Raw genomic sequence first — 20,216 nt, forward strand, 5'->3', positions numbered from 1 at the left:
AAACAAAGTCAAACTGGTGAGCCTTAATATCACCTGTATTATACCGTGTGAACTATTTATGCATTATTGTGGTAACAACATTCAAATCTTACCTGTGTTAAATAAATATCAAAGCTCTGGGCGAACGGCCTCATGGAGGCCAAATAACGCACGATCAGACAGGAGTCTTGATAGTCCACAGTGTCAGAGTTCATTCTGTAATAGAAGTGCAAAAACAAAGAATGTTAGAGGATTATACAGTCATACAACAGGCAGTGAGACTGTAACCGACGAGTGACACCAAAAAAGAAACAGGGAAAGAGATGGGACAGTGCAATCATAATAAGTCTCTGTTGTACGAGTGATGCAGATTACTCTGCCGAGACATTCACACATCCTTACTTCAGTGTAGTGAAATGAGCTGGCGTGGTTTTGATGATGTTGCGCAGGAACTTCTTGCGCTTCTCAGCACGCTGCATAATTTCACCGGTGCTCTCCAACTCCTTGGCATGTTGTGGCCCGTCCGATGAGTCCTCATCCTTCGGATTCTGGTTACGCATGGACTTCTCAGCCTCTGTGGTGGCGTCCCGAAACCACTGGGCAATGTAGAACTTTCTAGCAAACTAAAGGACAAAGAGGGTCTCAGTATCAGAGGTAGATGATTCAAAGAATATAACTATTTCTTAAGAGTAGGAAATATTGTAGTTTGTGCCTTTAATGTAGCCTTTTACTTCTAAGGAAAAAGGTCAGCTGTATTGTCGACTAATTCAAGCTAATTAAAAGCATTTCTAACAATTTAATGGATGTTTTTCAGTGTTGTGCAGTGGCAGTTACCTATAGAAAGGTGCTTCCACATGAAATTAACTAGCTCATTTGAAGTAATAAATGAAAAGCCACGTGACACTTACAACATGCCCACAGATTTCAGATATTTAAAGCTCAAACAGTGTTTAAAGTAGCCTCTTGCACAGTCAGTCTAATGTAAACCCACCACCAGTGAGGCATCTGTCTCAGCATTCTCTTCCAAGTAGTCCAGTAGAGCCTTCTGCAGCTGCTGGGTCTCATCGTTACCTGGAGACTATATGATTAGAGAGAAACAAGTGTTACTCACCTCAAGCCATATTCAGCAAAAAGGTTGGGATGCAAATCGTCAAGCAAAAGAGAAACAAACTTGTAACATACATTTTCTGCTTGTACCATTTAGCTTATTTTTCTCACTATAAATGTCAACTTCAAGAGAAAGTGACATCAAATATGAAGTTGTTCTTCTACCTGTTGTAGAATACGATCAATTGATCTCTGGTCCATCTTGCTGGTGACTGCATCCTTCCTCAGACGGGCTGCCACTGTGCCCAGGTAGTCTAGAGATGCTACTCTCAGAGCCATCTCGGTCTGCTTATTACTGAACTGGTGTACCTGATGGGAGCAGAGCCAGATAAATAAAGAGCAAAAGAACATAAGAATGTCAAAAGAACAGAAGATGTCACCAGGAAATGCATTGTTGTAAGTCACCATATTACACTTATGATTAATTGTTTTCAAGTGTTTAAATACTTCAATGCTACAAATAAAGAAGTAACTCTTGATAACAGACATCTGACCGAGTACAGAGTACAAAGCTAGCGTTATAAAAATGTCTTAAGGAACTACAACATCAGTGCTTAAAATGCAAAGAATACACACGATTGGAGGATGTCTTCCATAAGTTGCAACCTTTTAAGTCCATGTTTCAGTGTTAAACGTTTCCCTTTTGCCAAAAGGGCCGTAAAGCTGTCCACTGCTATTAATGTAGATAGTCTATTCTTGGAAACACTTCAGTACAAATAGGTGCATTTCCAGTTTAAAAAAAGCGCTCTGTCATACTAACCAGTAGTCTGCCAAGAAGACTGAGCAGCAGCTCAGCAGCAGGCCACTCTGGTTTGTTTACTGTTGAGAGTAGATCCTGGACAAAGTTCTCAAACAATGGCCGGTAATCTTCTTCTCCCTGCTTGCTGCCACACCTAAAGGAGAGGAAAGAGGATAGCGTCAGGGGAGGAGATTCATAGGGAAATAAAAGGAACAAACCAAAAGTATAATGAGAAAAATTGGTGGTAGCAATTATAATCAGGGGCCCAGGGCTGTGAAGCAACAAGAAAATTCACACTGAAAATCAAAGTATGTAAGGCTGAAAAACCCGGCAGTTCAAATCAACCAAACCTTGTAAAGTGTTTGACTACTTGACATGCACCGAGCCATTTTTGACAAGTCCCTGTATAGTTTGTATCTCGTACAATACTAGCATACACATAGGGAAACCTGCAGTCCATAAGGATAGTGGTGGTTTGATTCTTATTTCTACTCACTACAGAGGGCATACCAAATGGTGGCAGCAATGCACATGACTGGTAGCAACAGTTCAAAACAGAATAAGTATTAGTTCTTCAGCATTAGTCTGCATTGTATGCCTGTTAATAAATACTTCAGGTTACAGTGCAATGCAACTAACTAAGCAAAAAGTAAAAAGCATATTTCAAGATAGTTCAGAATAGAATGGTAATTACTTTTTGAGGAAGACTGAGAGGAAGTTTTGTGCTGTTCTCATTGCCGTCTCATACGAGTTGGTTATCAACACATCTTGATCCACCTATAAAAAAAAAAAGAAAAGAAAAGAAAAAGGAATCAGCAAATGATGTGTCTTAAGGTGTGTTTGTATTTATATCAATTGTATTTTTTTTTTTTTGGCGGCTTGCTCCTACCTTACTGTCGTACTCTTCGAAAGCGTCCTTGTCACTGGGGAGGTGGACCACACACTGGATCAGCTGCAGCACCAGAGCCGTCACCATTTGGATGTACATCGGCTCTCCATCCTGGTCTGAGCTGTTCAGCCTAAGAACAGGATACATGATAAGTTACAGTAAAATGATTTTGTAGGTGGGGAACACACTTTCTCATTGGGAAATCTTCAGCTCAACTATTATTTTGCTACACCAACGGCCTGACAATAATCAATCTTTCCATTTGATGCTTTATACTTGCAACGCCTAATTGCCATAAATCAATGTGAATTCACATAAAACAAATTACCTGAAATTCCTGAGGGAGCGTTTGCTGGTGGGCAGTCTGGCCAAAGAGGTAAAGATCTCCTCCAAGATCAGCTGCCGATGCTTCTCATAACGTGAGAACACCTGGACACAGGAAATAAGTCAGTTAGTCTCTACTTTCATAGTTCTGTAGAAGAGTAAAAATACACACAAGGTATGTACACCAAGGGTTGTATACAAAAGATTGCAATGTAGTACTCAGGATAAAGTGACCAGAAAAGATGGTCACAAGCCATGTCTTTAGATAAACTATGAATTTCTGAACATTTCTGAGAAGAAAAAAAAACCAAGACAAAGACTTACTGCTGTAACTAGTTTAATGGCACACAGCTGCAGCTCACTGACATTCTCCACAAAGAACGGAGTGATTCCCATGGAAGAAACCTGGAATAAAAGGGAGAATAGCATGAATCATCATCTGATTTGCAATGCACTTTTTGACAACATTTTTTGTAACATTGTTTTTCAGGTATTTTGAGTTTTACCTGGAGGATGGTGGTGTCTGTCAGTAGTTGGATCTCTAGGAGCTCAGAAATGTTGCTGACAATGTCGCACACTTTGTTGTACAACATGACAATCACACGTTGCTTATGTGTGGAGCATTTCGCACGCTTTGCCTTGGAGCTCAACATGCCACCTAAAAGACAAGAGTAACGCCATGAAATACTTTTCTATGTTCTAATGATCCTGCACCAATAATTTGACATCCTAATAAACGCTTTCTGTTTCTGTTTATGAAATTTAAATAGGACATATCACACAACATTTTGCAGATACTACGCTGAGTTAAACTTCCCCTCAGTTGCAAGGACAATGTTGTGCATCATAATAATAATGTTACGTTTGCAAAGGGTCCAATGTTTTCCACACCTCTTTGGTATGAACGCAGGGAAACAAGTTGTACCTCAAAACTGTTCTTTTTATCGTTGTGCGTACTCCACTAACCATTTTGTGAACAGTGAAAACCAGCCGGTCAGAAGAGATAGATGTGTTTGGGAAAAAAAGAACCAAACTCCAAAACGCCACAGCATTTGGATGTACTTCAACAGCAAAAGCAACAATAAGATAGCTCAACAATATAATTTAAAGTAGGATCAGCAATCAAACTTCACTGCCATTTAACATCAGTCAGAGACAGACACGACAGACAAGAATGATGAGCTGGCTGTCAGCAGTGAACGGAGCCATAAGATCCCTGACCCATCTCTACATCATGACAGACCTAACAGCTTTATAAACACATTTCATAAATGTACTTCAGGTAGTCATTTAGGACGTTCTAAAAATTAATCTTTACCCAAAGTGCAAACAATTCTGCTCACTGAGATCAGGTCATTGCAGCTTTAATTTGTGCTACAGCTCATACAGCTCACGAATGTATGAATGAGTGTAGGAAGTCAGTTAAACAGAAAATTTGAACTTCAAGTGATAACTCTGTAATTCCCAGATGACTGGGATCAATTGTTTAATGAACACTCATATATTCATCACAAACTCATTAATTTAGTGTCATTCAGTTCACAAAAGTACAAGGCCCAGGCTCATATAAAAATCATATAATCAAATGAAGGAAAGCTGTTTTTCTTAATCCTTACCTCCATGTGGGTCCACCCTGTATACTGGGTCATACTGTGGATACAGTGTGTTCTGAAGATGGAACTTGGTGTATTGTAGCACCCGCTCTATGACGTCCTCTATATAGACAGCCTTCGGCATGTGCGCTGAGGTCATGATGTTAAGAGCTGTCAGACAGGCATCTGCTGACTTTGTGACTCTCTCCATTATCAGGTCTCTCCAAAGTCTCTCCTCATCTTCAGCATCATGGTCCTGAGGTTAGAAGGGAAAAAAATGAGAATGCATTTTACAGAAATTAATCACTATCTGGTGGCCAATAGTTTTAATTATTCTATCAAAGAACCTTTGGTACAATTTTAACAATTCAATTTCTACTTTTGCTGCCAGTGACAGTATGTTTTAAATGAATACTGTATGAATTTCAGCAGTATATCACCAAAAATCCTTATGTTAATTAGGTATCACTACAAAGAATATTTAACACAGAAAGAGATGGGAAGAGAGCTTACATGGTTCATCATGGTGGTAAGCTTGGACCCATCCTGGATATTCTTTTCCAGTATGTTCAACAGCTTGACCAGCTTGTCTGATGGGATCTACAACAACAGAGACCATTATTTAGACCTACACCTGAAGCGGCATCATGAATCCACAACACTATATTTTAAGTATTTATATTAATATTCTATACAATACCCTGCTGGAGATGCCCATGGCCTTAATCTTGGCGGACTCACTGCCCAGCTCATTCAACTGGTGTTTACCAAGCAGCAGTTCCTGAGGTATCTCATCATCATCTGCTGTTGGAAAACACAAAACACTATTACACTTTACAGAAAGTCACAATAAATTATAAAGCAGTTGATGTATTTGGGTTTTCAAAATGGACCACAGTGGCAGTTTGAAAGCCAATAAGCACCAAATTTACCCATGGTAGTGAAATCCACATCCTCCAGATTCTCCAGTATGTTATCAATGCTCGCTAAGAATCGCTTGAATGTGGACGAGTCCATCAACTCTTCTTGGGTCAGCTTGGGTTCATATGCTTTCCGTTTCTTCTGCTTCTCCTTCATCTTCATTTTTCTGGCAACTGATGAGATAATTTTCATGTTAATTATTTTAGCTTTTTTATGTGTGGCAGATACCAATTTGTCTCTTTACAAGTTATAAAATTATTTAAAATATGGATTAATTTCTTTTAATGCATTCTAGTCTGTGATAGCATATATTTATTTATTGCCTGTATATAAGAACATTACTCCCCAGTCTAATGTAGCATTAAATTTAACCCAATAAGACACTATATGAAGTTCTATGACTGTCCCACACAAAAGAAAGAGATGCATAATGCTGTGGCACATGACTTGAATACAGACTTTCACTCATGCTGGGTGGCGGTGAATCTTCCTCTGAGGAGTCTCGGTAGCGGCTCCCTGAGCCTCGTCGGCTGTCCCGGTGCCCACTTTTCCGATGATCCCCTGAACCTCGACGCTCTCTTTCTTCAAACTCCCATGACCTGTCTTTATCTCGGCGTTGCCGCTTCCTTGCAGCTGTGGAGATTAAACATAAAGGCCATAAAACATAAAACAAATTGTCATCCAAAACTAAGATTTACATATAAAAATATCAATCATGTCTTTTGGTTGAATACATTTTAAGAACATTTCTACAAGCAAAAGGTCAACCCTTGTGCAAAGAATACCAGACATGTATCAAATGATTTGACTCACATTCTCCGTTTGCGTCAAAGTCTTCATCCGAGCTGACTTCGGCATATTTGGGCCTCTCATTTACAGTGCTTCGTTTCCTCTTGTTCATCTTTACTCTTTCACACAGGGGCATGGTTGACTCAATCTCTGCAAGCAGCTCTGGGGGCAGCTCCTTTAGAACTGCCGGGTCCATACCACCTAAAATTTGACAATAACCTTTTCAAGTTATCAACAAAGAGGTCAATCTTTTTGTCTTTGAGTACATGGAAAACACATTAGACAGCGTGAAAAAATCCTGTATAGTAAGTTGAATGAAATGAGCAAAACTGCTTGCAGTTCCACAGTATGTTTTTCTTACTTTTGCCAGATTTTCCCGACGAGATCCTGTTCTTTCCAGACTTGCTGTGCCGGATGATCCTCTGGATCTGGTCGATGGAGAGCTTTTTCAGAACCACTACAGGCTTGGGCCTCTTCTCAAAGTCCTGCACCAAACCCAGCCTCTCCAGTTTAACCTTGGGCTGGCCCCACATTTGACCTTCATTTGACCCACTGGTATCCTTATCACGCTTGATCTGAAAAAAAAGGAAAAAAAAAAGAAAAAGTTGTCAGGAAAGCCCACTGAGATTGTTTGAAGTTCAAACTTCAGTGAAACTCACTTTCACACAATTTTGGACAGAAAAAATGTGAGCTGCGTATACACAAAGAAAATCAAGATAAGATAATAAAATGTAAACAATGGTTCAAACTGACTGACATGAGATTAGTGATTTTGATGTTAGTTTCCAGTACAGTTCTGATAACAAAGTCTTAGAGGAATATTCCACTGTTTTTCCAACATTATCTTAAATTTAAGGATCAACAGTGAATACATCGTCATAGTACATTGTCAACACTGCAATTCCAAGGTAGCAACTACCCCTTGCCACTAGGGATGACGGGAAAAATCTAGAGATGGCAATTGTGGATGTTTTGTCAACAAAGAATTTTTGCCATAATATTATAATGCCAAAGTTTGTGTCCGAGTTGTGCACCCCTAACAAATATAAAATAAATAAAGCACATACATAAACAACAGTTACACTAACCCTCTCCTTTGGCTAAGGTGGCTAGTCATCACCACCTGATAAAAATGATAAAGGCTTGTCGGCAGTTCAGCATAGACTGGTAGCTGACTGTGCAATACTGCAAATTTATTCTGCTAAAGGTGCTGATTGAGAAGTGGCGTACAATATAAAATTATTCATAACAGGTTGAAAAATAAATTAGGAAAAGGGGTTTGACTAACCTGCTAGCAAATGATAGCAAAGGTGTTTTTACTTCTATAAAAAGCTATTTATATCATTCTGTTGACTGACAATCCCTTCAATTGAAGTCATTTCAACACTACTCATAAGCAAACTACCTTTTTCCATGATATCTTGAAAAATTGTGGACAAAATCTAAAATAGAATGTGATTTAGTTAAATAAATTCCAGCACAGGGAAGTCATAACTCCTTCTCCAATGCCAAGTTTTCCCACTGCGATGCCCTGCAGACAACCGATGATTGACGTACATTGTCTATTCACAATTTAATCACAACATTGCTTAGTCCTACTGAGAATAGAGTGTAGTTCTCATAACAAGAGACAAAAATTATCCTTCCAGAGACTGCATAGCTGGTTTAGTCCTGGCAGTACAACTCTTAAATGTTTCTATTACAACTACAATGCACTTGTAGGACTTTTCAGGTAAATAGCCACATTTTCAGTAGACAAGCCACTGAGGGCAGGTGAGCTGTATGATTAGACTGACTGCAACATTAAATGACTGACAGTGTAATCTTGTTTGCCTGGTGATAAATATGGCTTCCATACAGTAGCTGCGAAAGAAGCTATTGTTCACAATACATATACAAGTGTGCTTGTTTTTTGTAAGCAAACACACAAAAGCTACCATATTAAAATATTAACTCAGCACACTTTACTGAGGTGGGGCATGTAACTGTGTGCCATGACATGTGACTGGGGATTGCATCTCTCAAGACTTAGTTGACACTAGATATAGTAAGAAGCTTGACTGCACAGGGAAAATTAGCCTTTTGCAGTCCAAGTATTCGGGCTGCACGACACCAACAGTGAGTGCTTTCAGTAGACATTCACCCATGTGCAAGATCTGAAAAACAGCAGTGGAGCATTTCTTTAAGGTACTTCCTTTTGTTTACACACAGGACTTGCATAATAATAATAATAAATAAAACAAAACAATTTCTACTTTTAACAGATGGTTAGGTGTAGGTTAATGTGTTAACAGAATTTTGAGACCAATCCCGGGAATAAACAAAAGGCTTATGAATGGAAAACCAAAAAACCAAAAAGAGTGAGCAGTGGTGTGATTTGGTTTTGTGAAATTGCAGGCAGTGACAGTTGAATGATTGGAAGATGAGTAGATTTTTTTTTTTTTTTTTAGGTCAGCCCAGATCACCTTGGGGATCTGGAAGTTCTTCAGTGCGCCACTATGCCCTCCCAGGAGCTGAGCAGGGAAAGAATCTGGAAGTTTAACACCAGAAGCAGATGAGGCTGGTTTGGAACCATCTTGCCTACTGCTGCTCCGACCAGGCTCTCCAGTGGAAGAAGCCCGGAAGCCAGACCTATCTCGATCACTTCGGCAGCGAGAGTCAGGGGAGCGTCGGTCTCGACCACCAGTTTCACTCCGATGCCTCCTATCTCTGTCAGATTCTCTGTCCCTGTCTCGTCCATGTTCCCCTCGGTTTGATGACTTTGGCATCTCTCCCCGTCTCTCTGAGGATTTCTCATCATGCCGGTGCTTTGATGATTCCCGGCCTTCTCTCCTGCTGTCATGTTTATCGGCCCGGTTCTTGATGACTTCCGGTCGCCCATCTGGTTTCAACCGCAAAGCCGTATCAGAACCCTCCATTGCAGCCGGCCCACTAGCTGGTTCTTCAGGCCAGCGTTGGGCCTCTAGGGCTGGAATAGGGGCAGCCAGACAGGGGTCGAGCTGGCCATCAGCTCGACCTGCCTGCTGGAGGTCGATGCTCACCATGAGGGGAGGGCGGCTGGCACCGTTCCCAGCTGCAGTGGCCTCTTGTGGCGTCAGTTTGCCAGCATTGCCCCCTCCTGTTGATCCACTCCCTGGGGCACCTGTGGGGCCACCTGGTCCCCCCGCACCTGGCTCCAGGGGAAAAGAGTCCTGTTTTCTTTTCTTCAGTGGTTTGTCTGTAAATCGAAAGACATGAAATTAAAACTACATACTCAAAAAACATCAAAAGATATACATTCACAACAACTCAGTTTGTATTCATATAGTCATACTTATAGATATCCTACACACCTTTATCTTGCACTTCCTTGGAGCACTTCTCACTGGCCGCTTCTCGTTCTATCCTTTCAATTTCAGCAAGGGCATCTAGCTCTGCCTCATCGTAAGGGGAACTAGGAGGCTGGAGACCACTGGCACCACCTGCTTGCTGGGACACTTGTTGCTGTTGCAGCCGGGCTCCTCGATTATGCTGAAGTACAGGGACCTGTTGAAAGCCCAGTTCTGGCTCCATATTGTCTGAGTTCTGGTCCATACCTGGCAAGACCTCACCTGTGATATGAACAAAAATTATTGTATTATAAAGGGCTGATGGTTTCCAGCACTTCAAGGGTTCTAGCTTACACAATGTATTTTTTTGTACTTAAAAGATGTGAGCGCAGCATACCTCTTCTTAGTACTGCTAAGGGGTGTGGGAAACAGTATAACCAAAAAGGTGGGGATCCAGCTAACACTGAGCTGAGTTACAAATCTTCTCTTACCTGGAGGATCGGACTCATTTGACTTGACCCTTGACAGTTTGAGGGTGAGTTTTGTAGAGTCCTTGTTTGGAGAGCTAACAATGTCGTACATGTCTTTCTCCTCTTTCACCGCTGGGGCTTTCTTCCTTTGTTGGGGCTGCTGTTTCTGGTCAGGTCCTCCCTCCCTTGGTGAGGGTGCATAGGGAGGTGGTGACTGTAGAATCAGTGGGGGGCGAGAACCCGCTGTGAGGGAGCAACACCAAATAGACAAGAAAGTTATCCTTCAACTCTATGTAAAAGGAAGGACACATACATGTCTACAACAGGTATTCCACTGTAATGATGTGCAATACAATATACCAAGACGGCTGCTAACACTGAAATGAAAATCACAGTGGCCTTTTATCACTTTTGAGGAATAATGGCCGTGAACTATTCTGCTGCTGTGAAATTAAATTCTTCTTCTTATTATTATTATTATTATTACTATTCCTTAAATGCAAAAAAAAGGAGGGCAGGGTGTATGCAGTGTAGTGTCTCCTTTCCTCTTCCAGTGGCCTTACGTTTGGGCGTTCCTTCACTCCCTGCTGGGGAGCAGCCAGACTGTGGAGACCTCAGAGGGAAAGAAGGATTCCTCATGGTAGAGTCCCCCTCCTGGACAAGACATAGACATGACAGATGTAAGCTACCAGGTATGAGCTTTACAATGGACTTTCTAACAAAAGTTAGCTTTAAAAATTCTCAACATGGTTAATTGAAAGTCCAATTTTTACCCAACTGTCACCAATAAAGCTTCCTGTATGTGAGAGCACTGAGTTTAGTGTACAGGTACTTCTCAATTTTAAATAAATAATTAATGGCGAGACCAAAATAATTGGAAATCGGCATAGATGCTCTCCCACAACTCAGAACCAAAGTCTTGATTTAAAATCAGCAGAACCTACCTGCTGTGTGTACAAGTTATAAAAAGATCATCTTATAAAAACCTAAACACAACTAAACATAACACACACACACAAATATACCTACTCAACAGGTTTTGTTCAAAATGTTAATATGTTAAAATTTAGTGTTACATAACCACCCCAACAAAAGTATTGCTTGACATTACTTTTCTTCTCTTTAGCCCTGAGCAGTTTGTAAAATCTTGCCCCTGGATTCTCTCTCAACCTGTTTGTGTGGTCTATTGCGCAAGAGATATTTATCATTGTAGCAGTATTTCCTATTTTTTCCTTCATGTGAACGCTCATCGGCAGATGCTGACTATTGCCTGTTTGCTATGTGAAAAATGATAGTGGGGACTTCCATGTACAGTGACATCACATAACAGACATCACAGAAAATGTCTTTTTCGTTCATAATACAAATCTTCCAAACCCTAAGCAAAGACACTTCACCAAAAACAGCATTATTATCAGCATGACTTTTTTGTTCGCTCATAACTTTTTGCCTCAGTTGGGATGTAAACTTAGAATATGTTCATTCTAGTCTCATTCGTACCTCATTGCCCAGTCGGTGTACAATGTTAAGGTAGTCCTCAGTGCCGTGTCTGTCTGAGTGATGGTTGGCAGCATTGGCAATCTGACCCGACACTTTGCCCTCATGGATATTTCTTATGCCGCCTGGAACCATGGGACTGGCCACAGACACTGCCAGATAAAAGACGAAATAAGTCATTCCTTTAAATGATCTATTAGTGTGGTAATCATAACACAAATGATCATGACAGAAAAAATAACATACTCTCATATATTAGAGATGAGTCAAAAAATTGATGATAAAATAATGTTAGAAATGTTTTTGGTTCAACTGCTTAAACAGGGCATCAGTTCTCCCTGCTGTCCCTGAGAGACTTCATGAGACCCAGCAAAATGGTAAGTGATCGACTTAAAGTTCAACCACTGTAACACAAGCTCCTGTTGTTTGTCATATTTTACTCTTGAACTAGGAGTGTACAATTTAATGCACAAGCAAAGGCACACTTAAATACATAGATTTTTAACTAATTACATTTAAACGGTAAGAGCCCCAATTGTCAGTGTCGGTATAATATTAATTGTGTAATCTATTCATGTCCGGAGGGCATGGATTTTCTACCCAAAATGGTGCTCATTGTGTAAATACATAACATAGCACTTTTGGGCATAGCTGCCATCATATACAACAAGGATGATATGGTGACAAGCCAGTACTAACCGATATAGGCCCTACTAGACATGGCTAACGTCATGAAACCAGGCCTATTAAATCTGATTATTTACTATTAAATTATTCTATATCTTCCCTATTTTATCCAATTCTTACTTAAAGAGCCTTCGATTGTTCGTAGCTTTCCTGTTTTGTAGTATAGAACATTGTTCTGTTTTATACCTGAATTCAGAATTAAGCCTTTCACAAAAAAAAGTTATTCTTAATATTTTCAATTTTGCTAATTTGACAAAACCTTCAGGAAATCCCTGGTTAAACATCTAAAATAAATAAATGTGACAAAATTACTGTTGGAAATCTGAATAAAATCAATTAATGCAATGAAGGACTGAGGCAACACATGAGATACAGTGAAACAACGGAAGTTGATAAATTTGCATTCCCAGGGGCGTAACAGAATTTTGACCACGGAACTGTCCACTAAACCACAGCCACTGATCACATGCAACAAACAGTACACCCCAAGCAAAAACAGCGCAATTACAATACAAAGTCAAGAATTTTGTTTTCAAAATGGCCACCTGACAGATTTAAATGCACTTTCCATTATTATTTATGAATAGCTACCAGTTGTGCTATCATATAAGAAACTGTAAATAAAAAAAACTGTAGTAAAACCGTAGAACCCATGAAATCATATCAAAGGACAGATCTCTACAGATGGAGTCGTTACATAACACCTCACTGAACAGGGCTCTTTCACCGTATATGTACATCTTTTAGGTGATTTTGAAACAAGACACCTACAAACCTAAAATTTTAAAAGTACACTCTTATTGTCTAATGATGTCAGCATGTCAACCTCAACCACATATTAGACTCACATGCAAGTCTGAAACTGTGCTGATGTCTTTCAATGACTCAAACAGATGCACAGGTGCACACCCAGACACACACAGGCAAGGGTTATGGAACCATATTTCAAGACCTCTGTCCTTTCATGCATTCGCACAAACATGGAACACACATATACACACTCACCTTGTTGTATTTGTTGGTGTTGGTTATAGCTGGGTGGTTGTTGGTGGGGATACTGCTGTATGTAACCAGTGGCAGGGCTCTGGGGAGTGTAGGGGCTGGGTACTGGACTGTTCTGCTGGCCCATATACCGGCTACTAGACCCAGTCTGGGGCGCAACAAACCGGCTGGACAAAGTGGAGGACAGAACAGGGAGAGAGAGTGTAAGCAAGCAGGCATAAGGAAGTTGCATGATTAACGGTGAAATAAATAACATTTTTTGACTTAATGACAGTATCTTTCAGTTGTTTGTATGAAACTACAAAATAATACCACGTGTTCTGATATGACTGGGATGTACTAATTAAAAAATAGACAAATAATCAAATAAAATGGTTACTATGTTTTATATTGTGATGTATTACAGTCTTCTCAATCTTGTAGTTTGACCCACCTGGATGGACTGGGAGAAATTGCAGCTGGCTGGAAGTTTGCAGACTGGGCTGGGCTATGCATGGAATTCTGTGTGATCTTGAAGGGTGGTACCATTGGTTGCTGCATAACATCTGTTTAGAAATGAAAACAGATTCGTAAATAAATGTCAAAATGAAGCTTGTCTATATGATTGTATGCTTTCACATCGTAATGTGCAACAGATATGTGTTTCCATACTTTTCTCCCTGAAGATGCCAGGGTTCCTGGCCAGCATGGTCTGCAGCAACAGTGGTGCATCTCCCTCTGGCTCATCGCTACCCAGGTTGTCCTTCAGCTCTCTGAAAATTAGGTTTGCCAATTAATAGTAATAAGTAGAAATAAACAGTATATTATAATGTACATTAATGCAAAACACTGCATTGCATGTATGTAAATAAACATACATATGACTGATTTGATAGGTATGATGCCTAGGTTGGAACATTTAACAAAATATAGTATTCTACAATAAGATGGACCTTTGTCAAGCTGTAGAGATTTTGCTAATGTACAAACTTACCTCTCTACTATCTGGTTCTTAAAGACCTTTATGGGCAATGTTGCAAATCAATCATCAGAACTGCTCTATAATAACATACAGTGCGGTCAAAAAGTCTGACACCAGTGAATAGGAAACTGGTCTCAGACCTTTGGACCCCACTGTATATTTTAGCTTCAAATTGACACTACTGTGTCCTAAAAAAACATACCTTTAAAGTTACATAGTATTCTAAAAACTTTTTTTAATAAGCTATGATTTTGCAGAGTTCTTGATTCTTTAATACAGTATGTAGTATTTGCATTTAGGAAATTTGCCCACAGGTAAAGCATTAGCATGTATGCCATAAGTGTTAAGTCTTTCATGTGTCATCTCATTAAAAATTCATCTTTTTGCACTTTAACTGGTAAAAAACTACTCATCATCACTCCATCTTCACAAGTAAACAGTGGCATCTCTTCTGTTGTCATCTGTTTCTACTCATCAATCTTAAAGCCAAGTTATGTGTGACCCCAAGCAGTAACACAGTCCAACTGTTTTCAGGGAATTGTGTTGCCTCAGATCGTCAAGTGGGGCCTGTCTTTCTGTGAGGAATCAAGACACAATTTTGTCAAATAGACACTTCCACTAATATACTCACATGTGCTCTGTGGAGACCTGGTTGAGGCCATGGGCTAGCTGGGAGGCCAAATTCTCATCCCGACAGCCCAGTAGGCAGGTAACTTCCTCTGCGATCCTCCCATTGTATAGGAGGCTCTTAGTGGTGGTGGCCGGGAGAGGGGAAGGGAGGGGTAGCTGGTTTAACACTGAGATGATAAGAAAGAAATGTTGGAAAGAACAGAGGTGGGTAGGTAAATAAATACAAATGAGAAAAAGAGACCGGGTGAGAAACCAGTAATGCAATACAATATAAGACAGGTGGCCGTAGAAAAGTAGAGAGAAGGTAGACAAGGCAAGAGTCAGGATATGCAATCACAATTGCAAATTTACATCTGTTCACACAGAATATTGTTCAGACTACTTGGCAATTTACACTGGAAGAGGAGACAGAAGGAAAACTATGACAGTGTGTTTGGAAGACAGCTCTGTTACTTACAATCTGTTAAGCTAGCGATCCCAGCAAGAGTGGTGATGGGAACATGAGGCATATCCCCATTCATGCTGAAGGTGAGGGTGGGGAGTGTGTTGATACACAGGTAGATCAGGGGGTCGATGGACGACACCCGTCCTCACATCTCCTGACACCTATGAAAGAGGGAGGTTAGTAAGGAGGGAAAAGATGGAAAAAGCATAAGTGACGAGCAGCAGAACATGATGATTACAGAGATGTAAAAAGGAGTAAAAGAGCCAGAGAAAAGAGGGGATAAACAAGACAGGAGGAATAGTAAAAATTATAAAATAACCAATAGTATTCAGAAACATCAAATGCATAGTGGATGACAAGATATTCGCTACAGTATATAAACACTATGTCTGCTCTGATGCTGAACTCATGTTTTGTAAAGGAGAAAATGTGCCTGCTGCATCATCTGTAAGCCACAAATAAATATGTCTTATTAGACCTTGTCAATCAACACAAATTGCTATGGTCTATACTTTACATTTAAGTAGAGTGCCAACCTTTTCAGACATATATCTAGTATATTATTATCTATTAGTACTATTATTGTTTATGTATGCTACTGTTCCATAAAAAGGGTGTTATCAGTGCTCTCTGAGTGGGATAAAGGGACACAGGTTCAGGAATATCATGCCACTAGCAAGATTGCAGTCTTATGAAATGTTTGACAGAAACAAATGCACAGAGGATTGAATCTAGGCCTTACGGTTAGAGAACAAGGTCACTAACTATTAGACCATCCTGCTGCTCAATCTTGCTATGTTATTATACTGGTACGAACCATCGGCAGCAACAAATCAACAATGAATTATCTGAGACCAATGTATTGATAAATAAAATCTTTAAATGCTTGTGATTCTTTTCGACACCCTGAGGAGTAAGTCATAGTTCAGCCTCATTATACTACATGATGCTTATTATGAGTTACTTAAATTTATTATCACATGTCTCTCATTTCCCCAAATGGCAAATGTGCAATACACATACATCATGCCAACTAAAGCACTAAAGCATTCTTTTAATAGAAAATGTACTGCGAAAAAATTGTACACACAACAACACAATATTAACATTACTGCATTTTTTAGTTTGGTTCATTAGGTTAACAGAGAGGGGTTTTGAGATAAAGAAAAGCATGTTTATACTCATGTATCACACAGCCACGAGTATAGAAATGTTTTGAATAATGCACAGTGATAATGTACTCCAAATTCTGACCGCTGTGGTACCATGTCTTTCATCTATTTTCTCTCCAATTCTTGTCTGAATTGATTTTACAAATTATACATATTTAATGTCGCCAGAAACTGAATAAATATGAATAAGTCAGGTGAGGTGAATCTTTGTGTTACTACCATATAAGTCCCTTCATTAATTTCAAACCAGAGGGCTCTTCACTTACAATTTATTATGATAAATCTGCACAAATTAGGGCCCTGTGTTGCACTTAATCTGTCTTAAATCCCTTTGCTTGTTAGATGTCCTTGACCTCTCGAGAAAGACTGTACAAGAGGTCGAAGAAAAACAGAGGGAAAAGCCAGCTGCAATTTTCAGAATATCTAAACGCAGCCCACGCTTCATAGATAAACCAGGTTGCTACAACAGGCCAAAAGCAGGCCAGTGCAGGGATCGCTTGTTATCTACATTATTCTCCATTACACAAAATTAAAAATAAAGTGTTTACATGTTGTTGACATCAAAATTAGATATTATTACACGCACTTGCCTCATCTAAACGTGTTATCAACATTCTTAGTTGTCTCAATTGTTGTAATTAATAATGACAAGTCAGTGAAATGAAAAATGACTGAAACCATTATGATAATACCTTTTTGAAGAATTCTGTGCAGTCTCGGGTGGACTCACTGACATTTCAGATAAAAAGTCCTACTCCTTCAGTCTGTTGAAAGAGAACATGGCTCTGCATCAGACTTTGAGACATAAAACTGTATTTTATTGCTCTTTGGAAAATTTTCAGAAGATGTGTGAGCAGGAGTTTTACTAAGACACTAACCCAAAACAGCAAAACAATGCCAGATAGAGCATCAAAATATTAATTGTCACACACACATTTCATATTTGCAATGAACGTTACAGTATGCGGTACTGTTTCTCTTATGTGAAATCTTTATTAATAACTTCTACGGAAATCCAGCTACTTTTTCAGCAACTTCTACATAACATTGATGCAACTTAAATCTGTTACCACAATGTTGCAACCAGACCTGAGTGCAAGCCGATCATTGAGGTCAAACGGTAAATACGTGAAACAGATTCTGCACGTCATAACTGTAACGCGGGATCAACAGATGGATATTGTAAACATTACTTTAGCTAGCTGTGCTGTTAGCAAGCTCGGTCTATGTGGTTTCTCTCGGTACGCAGAGGCTTGGCTGACAGCTGTGAGACTGACAGGCAGGAGGCAGCACAAAGGAACAGATGCACTGTGATGGTGGCGGCAGTAGTGGGGGGCTGCATCCTCCAGTAGCCAACATCCACCGTGCGCATTCTGCAAACTGGTAATTGCAGAAAGCCACCAAACTGTGTCTGTTGTGATCAAGAAAAAACATCTGCGATCCCCAACATGTCTACGAAACTCAGATAGTAAAGTAGCTATAGCTGAGGAGACGTAGCCTGTGCTCCATCAAAACATTTCAAAACAGGGTAGCAACCAAAACCAACATTAGCCCTGCCAAAGGCTCCAGCAAAACAAAACACAACAGTGGGATTCAAATAACACAAAATAATGACTACCCAACAATTACTTAACGTGTAGTTTCCATGAACATCCATTTAACTGTTTATCTTAGTTTACTGAATTACTATCTGCAGCCCGCTACTTGCGAACAAAACCACCAACGTTACACTGCCAAGAAGTTGACTTCAAGAGTCTTCCGAGCTAACCGCAAAGCTAGTATTACCACTTACGATAGCAGCTAAGATAACTAACGCTAGCTGCCTAACATTCGCTAACAACAATAGTCGTGTTTTAATAGCTAGCTAGTTATGCTAACTAGCTCGAACTGTTGTTAGTTAGCTTCTAACGCTGTTCCCCGTTGAAATAAAGGGAAGGCAATTCAAATCATACAAGGAAGCGCTAGCAGGGGTAAATAAATGCTAGCCGATTTCCCTTGAGCTCGGAAAAGGTGACTGGTTTCAGTGAGTAGATGTAAAGGCAATGGCACGGTTTCTAATTCCGTGGCAACGGCCCAATCCTCGGGCTCGACAAATGACATCCAGTTGAGGCCGTGCGCCTCGGCAGAGCAAAAACACACCTAGCTAGCTTGGCTGGCTAGTTCGCTAGCTTCCGTTACCTCCCGGTCAACGATTAACGACGCCGTAGGTGGTCTTGCAGCAGAGCAATTATTAATGTGATAGATAATAATCGCAATTTTAAAAGTTTGGTTAACGAATAGAGATATGTGATTATATTTACCTTCGGATGTTGCGTTCAAAGGGAGGGGAATGTTTTAGCTTGGTTTGAGTCCGTGTCCGTATCTCTAGCTCCCCCTTTCTTCTCTCTCGCAGCTCCTCCAGAAGGAACTCGACTGGCTTGCCAGCTAGCTGGTGAGCTAGCTTGCTAGCTATCAACAATAATCCGGGTCGGACTGATTCGTTCTTCTTCCGTCACTCAAGGGTGAATGTTTCAACGTACATTCATGGGGAAACATTCGTTCTTCGGAGTTTCAGTCGGTCTGCGCCGACATAAACAAGGAGTGCAGCCAATTTCGACAGTAAATGAGAAATATGACGATTGTTGCGATCATCAAGAGGCTCTCCTCTCGTAGAACAAAATGCCGACCGGAAGTTCTGCCGTCTGACTGACCAAAGATCTCAGGAGTGACTCCCTCCATCGGCGCCAAACAAAATGCCATGCAACGTTTCGTGTTTGAGCCGCTGGAGGGCGCTGCAACACAAGTTTGTCTTGTCTAGCACAGTTACTGTACAGTCTACTGTAAATTCTGGTTTAGAGAAAGACAGATTATGCACACATATAAACAAATCATCATTAGAATTTCTGGTGGGATTGCCACATATAGTGGGGTTTCAAAAGTTTAGCTAGTTTTGCAATTGACGATAAAAGTTATTAGCAACATGTATTTAACGGAAGGTAACGGTACTCATTATGCAGAATGGCCCCTTTCAGAGAATTACTGTATTATTGGATTGTTATTATTATTAAAATAACAAGTATCATTTTAATGTTGTGATAGGTTAGGTTGGAGCTACCGCTCCAGCTACTAGTATTGCTGTGTAAGCTATAATAATGGATTGTATTTTAACGGCCCATCATATATATTGTTCATAAACTCATCTGCAAACTAACTGTCATGTAAATTTAGTTGAGTACAACATAAAGTATCATTAGAATAAGTATAAGATAAGTAAAGTATAAAATAAGTAAAGTGAAGTACTTTAAATTGTAATTCAGGACAATTCTTGAGTAAATGTACTTAGTTATACTTTCCAGCACTGTGTGTATGCATGTGTGTTTTTTGTATTGATTGATTCATTTAGAGGGGCTTTTTTTTTCAAAGGGATATCCTAACTGTACAGGATTATGGGATGTTGCAAAAGTTAGGTGCATTTGCCAAATTTACAGTGTTGTTTTCAGGCAGTGAAAATCTAAATGTTACAGGTGATCAAATCCCTGTTTGCCCTCAAGGTGTCAGCATCAGCATTTGACAATGGGTATTCTGAGCAAAACGTCTGTGTTTGTTAGAGAGGCAACAGCTGAAGGAAGCTGGACTGTAGATAAGAGCTCCTGGTTTCAAGCATCAATTCCAGCACAAACCATCAAGGCTGATGGAGAAAAAGGAGAACTGCCCTCCCCTCTAGG

At 40.0% G+C, this 20,216-nt stretch overlaps 1 protein-coding gene across 5 annotated transcripts in view; it reads right to left on the minus strand.

Moving 5' to 3' along the window:
• The window catches only part of nipbla (NIPBL cohesin loading factor a), a 28,474-nt gene extending 9,299 nt beyond the window's left edge, over nucleotides 1–19,175 (minus strand). The window contains exons 1-29 of one of the 5 annotated variants that reach the window (XM_056375628.1): nucleotides 18,813–19,175; nucleotides 17,205–17,276; nucleotides 15,353–15,501; nucleotides 14,897–15,062; nucleotides 13,956–14,056; nucleotides 13,738–13,849; nucleotides 13,308–13,471; nucleotides 11,619–11,767; nucleotides 10,682–10,772; nucleotides 10,140–10,361; nucleotides 9,673–9,930; nucleotides 9,382–9,557; nucleotides 6,702–6,915; nucleotides 6,365–6,559; nucleotides 6,011–6,184; nucleotides 5,563–5,724; nucleotides 5,331–5,434; nucleotides 5,144–5,230; nucleotides 4,655–4,886; nucleotides 3,545–3,696; nucleotides 3,363–3,443; nucleotides 3,043–3,143; nucleotides 2,715–2,844; nucleotides 2,520–2,602; nucleotides 1,847–1,979; nucleotides 1,252–1,395; nucleotides 971–1,057; nucleotides 382–602; nucleotides 93–195 (exon numbers count right to left, since the gene is read on the minus strand). In XM_056375628.1, the coding sequence (XP_056231603.1) occupies nucleotides 93–195; nucleotides 382–602; nucleotides 971–1,057; nucleotides 1,252–1,395; nucleotides 1,847–1,979; nucleotides 2,520–2,602; nucleotides 2,715–2,844; nucleotides 3,043–3,143; nucleotides 3,363–3,443; nucleotides 3,545–3,696; nucleotides 4,655–4,886; nucleotides 5,144–5,230; nucleotides 5,331–5,434; nucleotides 5,563–5,724; nucleotides 6,011–6,184; nucleotides 6,365–6,559; nucleotides 6,702–6,915; nucleotides 9,382–9,557; nucleotides 9,673–9,930; nucleotides 10,140–10,361; nucleotides 10,682–10,772; nucleotides 11,619–11,767; nucleotides 13,308–13,471; nucleotides 13,738–13,849; nucleotides 13,956–14,056; nucleotides 14,897–15,062; nucleotides 15,353–15,416 (3,906 nt within the window). In that variant the 5' untranslated portion in view covers nucleotides 15,417–15,501; nucleotides 17,205–17,276; nucleotides 18,813–19,175. Of the gene's footprint in view, nucleotides 1–92; nucleotides 196–381; nucleotides 603–970; nucleotides 1,058–1,251; nucleotides 1,396–1,846; nucleotides 1,980–2,519; nucleotides 2,603–2,714; nucleotides 2,845–3,042; nucleotides 3,144–3,362; nucleotides 3,444–3,544; nucleotides 3,697–4,654; nucleotides 4,887–5,143; nucleotides 5,231–5,330; nucleotides 5,435–5,562; nucleotides 5,725–6,010; nucleotides 6,185–6,364; nucleotides 6,560–6,701; nucleotides 6,916–8,805; nucleotides 9,558–9,672; nucleotides 9,931–10,139; nucleotides 10,362–10,681; nucleotides 10,773–11,618; nucleotides 11,768–13,307; nucleotides 13,472–13,737; nucleotides 13,850–13,955; nucleotides 14,057–14,896; nucleotides 15,063–15,352; nucleotides 15,502–17,204; nucleotides 17,277–18,812 lie in introns of all 5 variants that reach the window. The other 4 variants (XM_056375627.1, XM_056375625.1, XM_056375624.1 and 1 more) reach the window with 4 other exon arrangements.
• Nucleotides 19,176–20,216: the final 1,041 nt, after the last annotated feature.

The sequence above is a fragment of the Seriola aureovittata genome, chromosome 5, assembly GCF_021018895.1.
Source record: "Seriola aureovittata isolate HTS-2021-v1 ecotype China chromosome 5, ASM2101889v1, whole genome shotgun sequence".
Lineage (NCBI taxonomy): Eukaryota > Metazoa > Chordata > Actinopteri > Carangiformes > Carangidae > Seriola > Seriola aureovittata.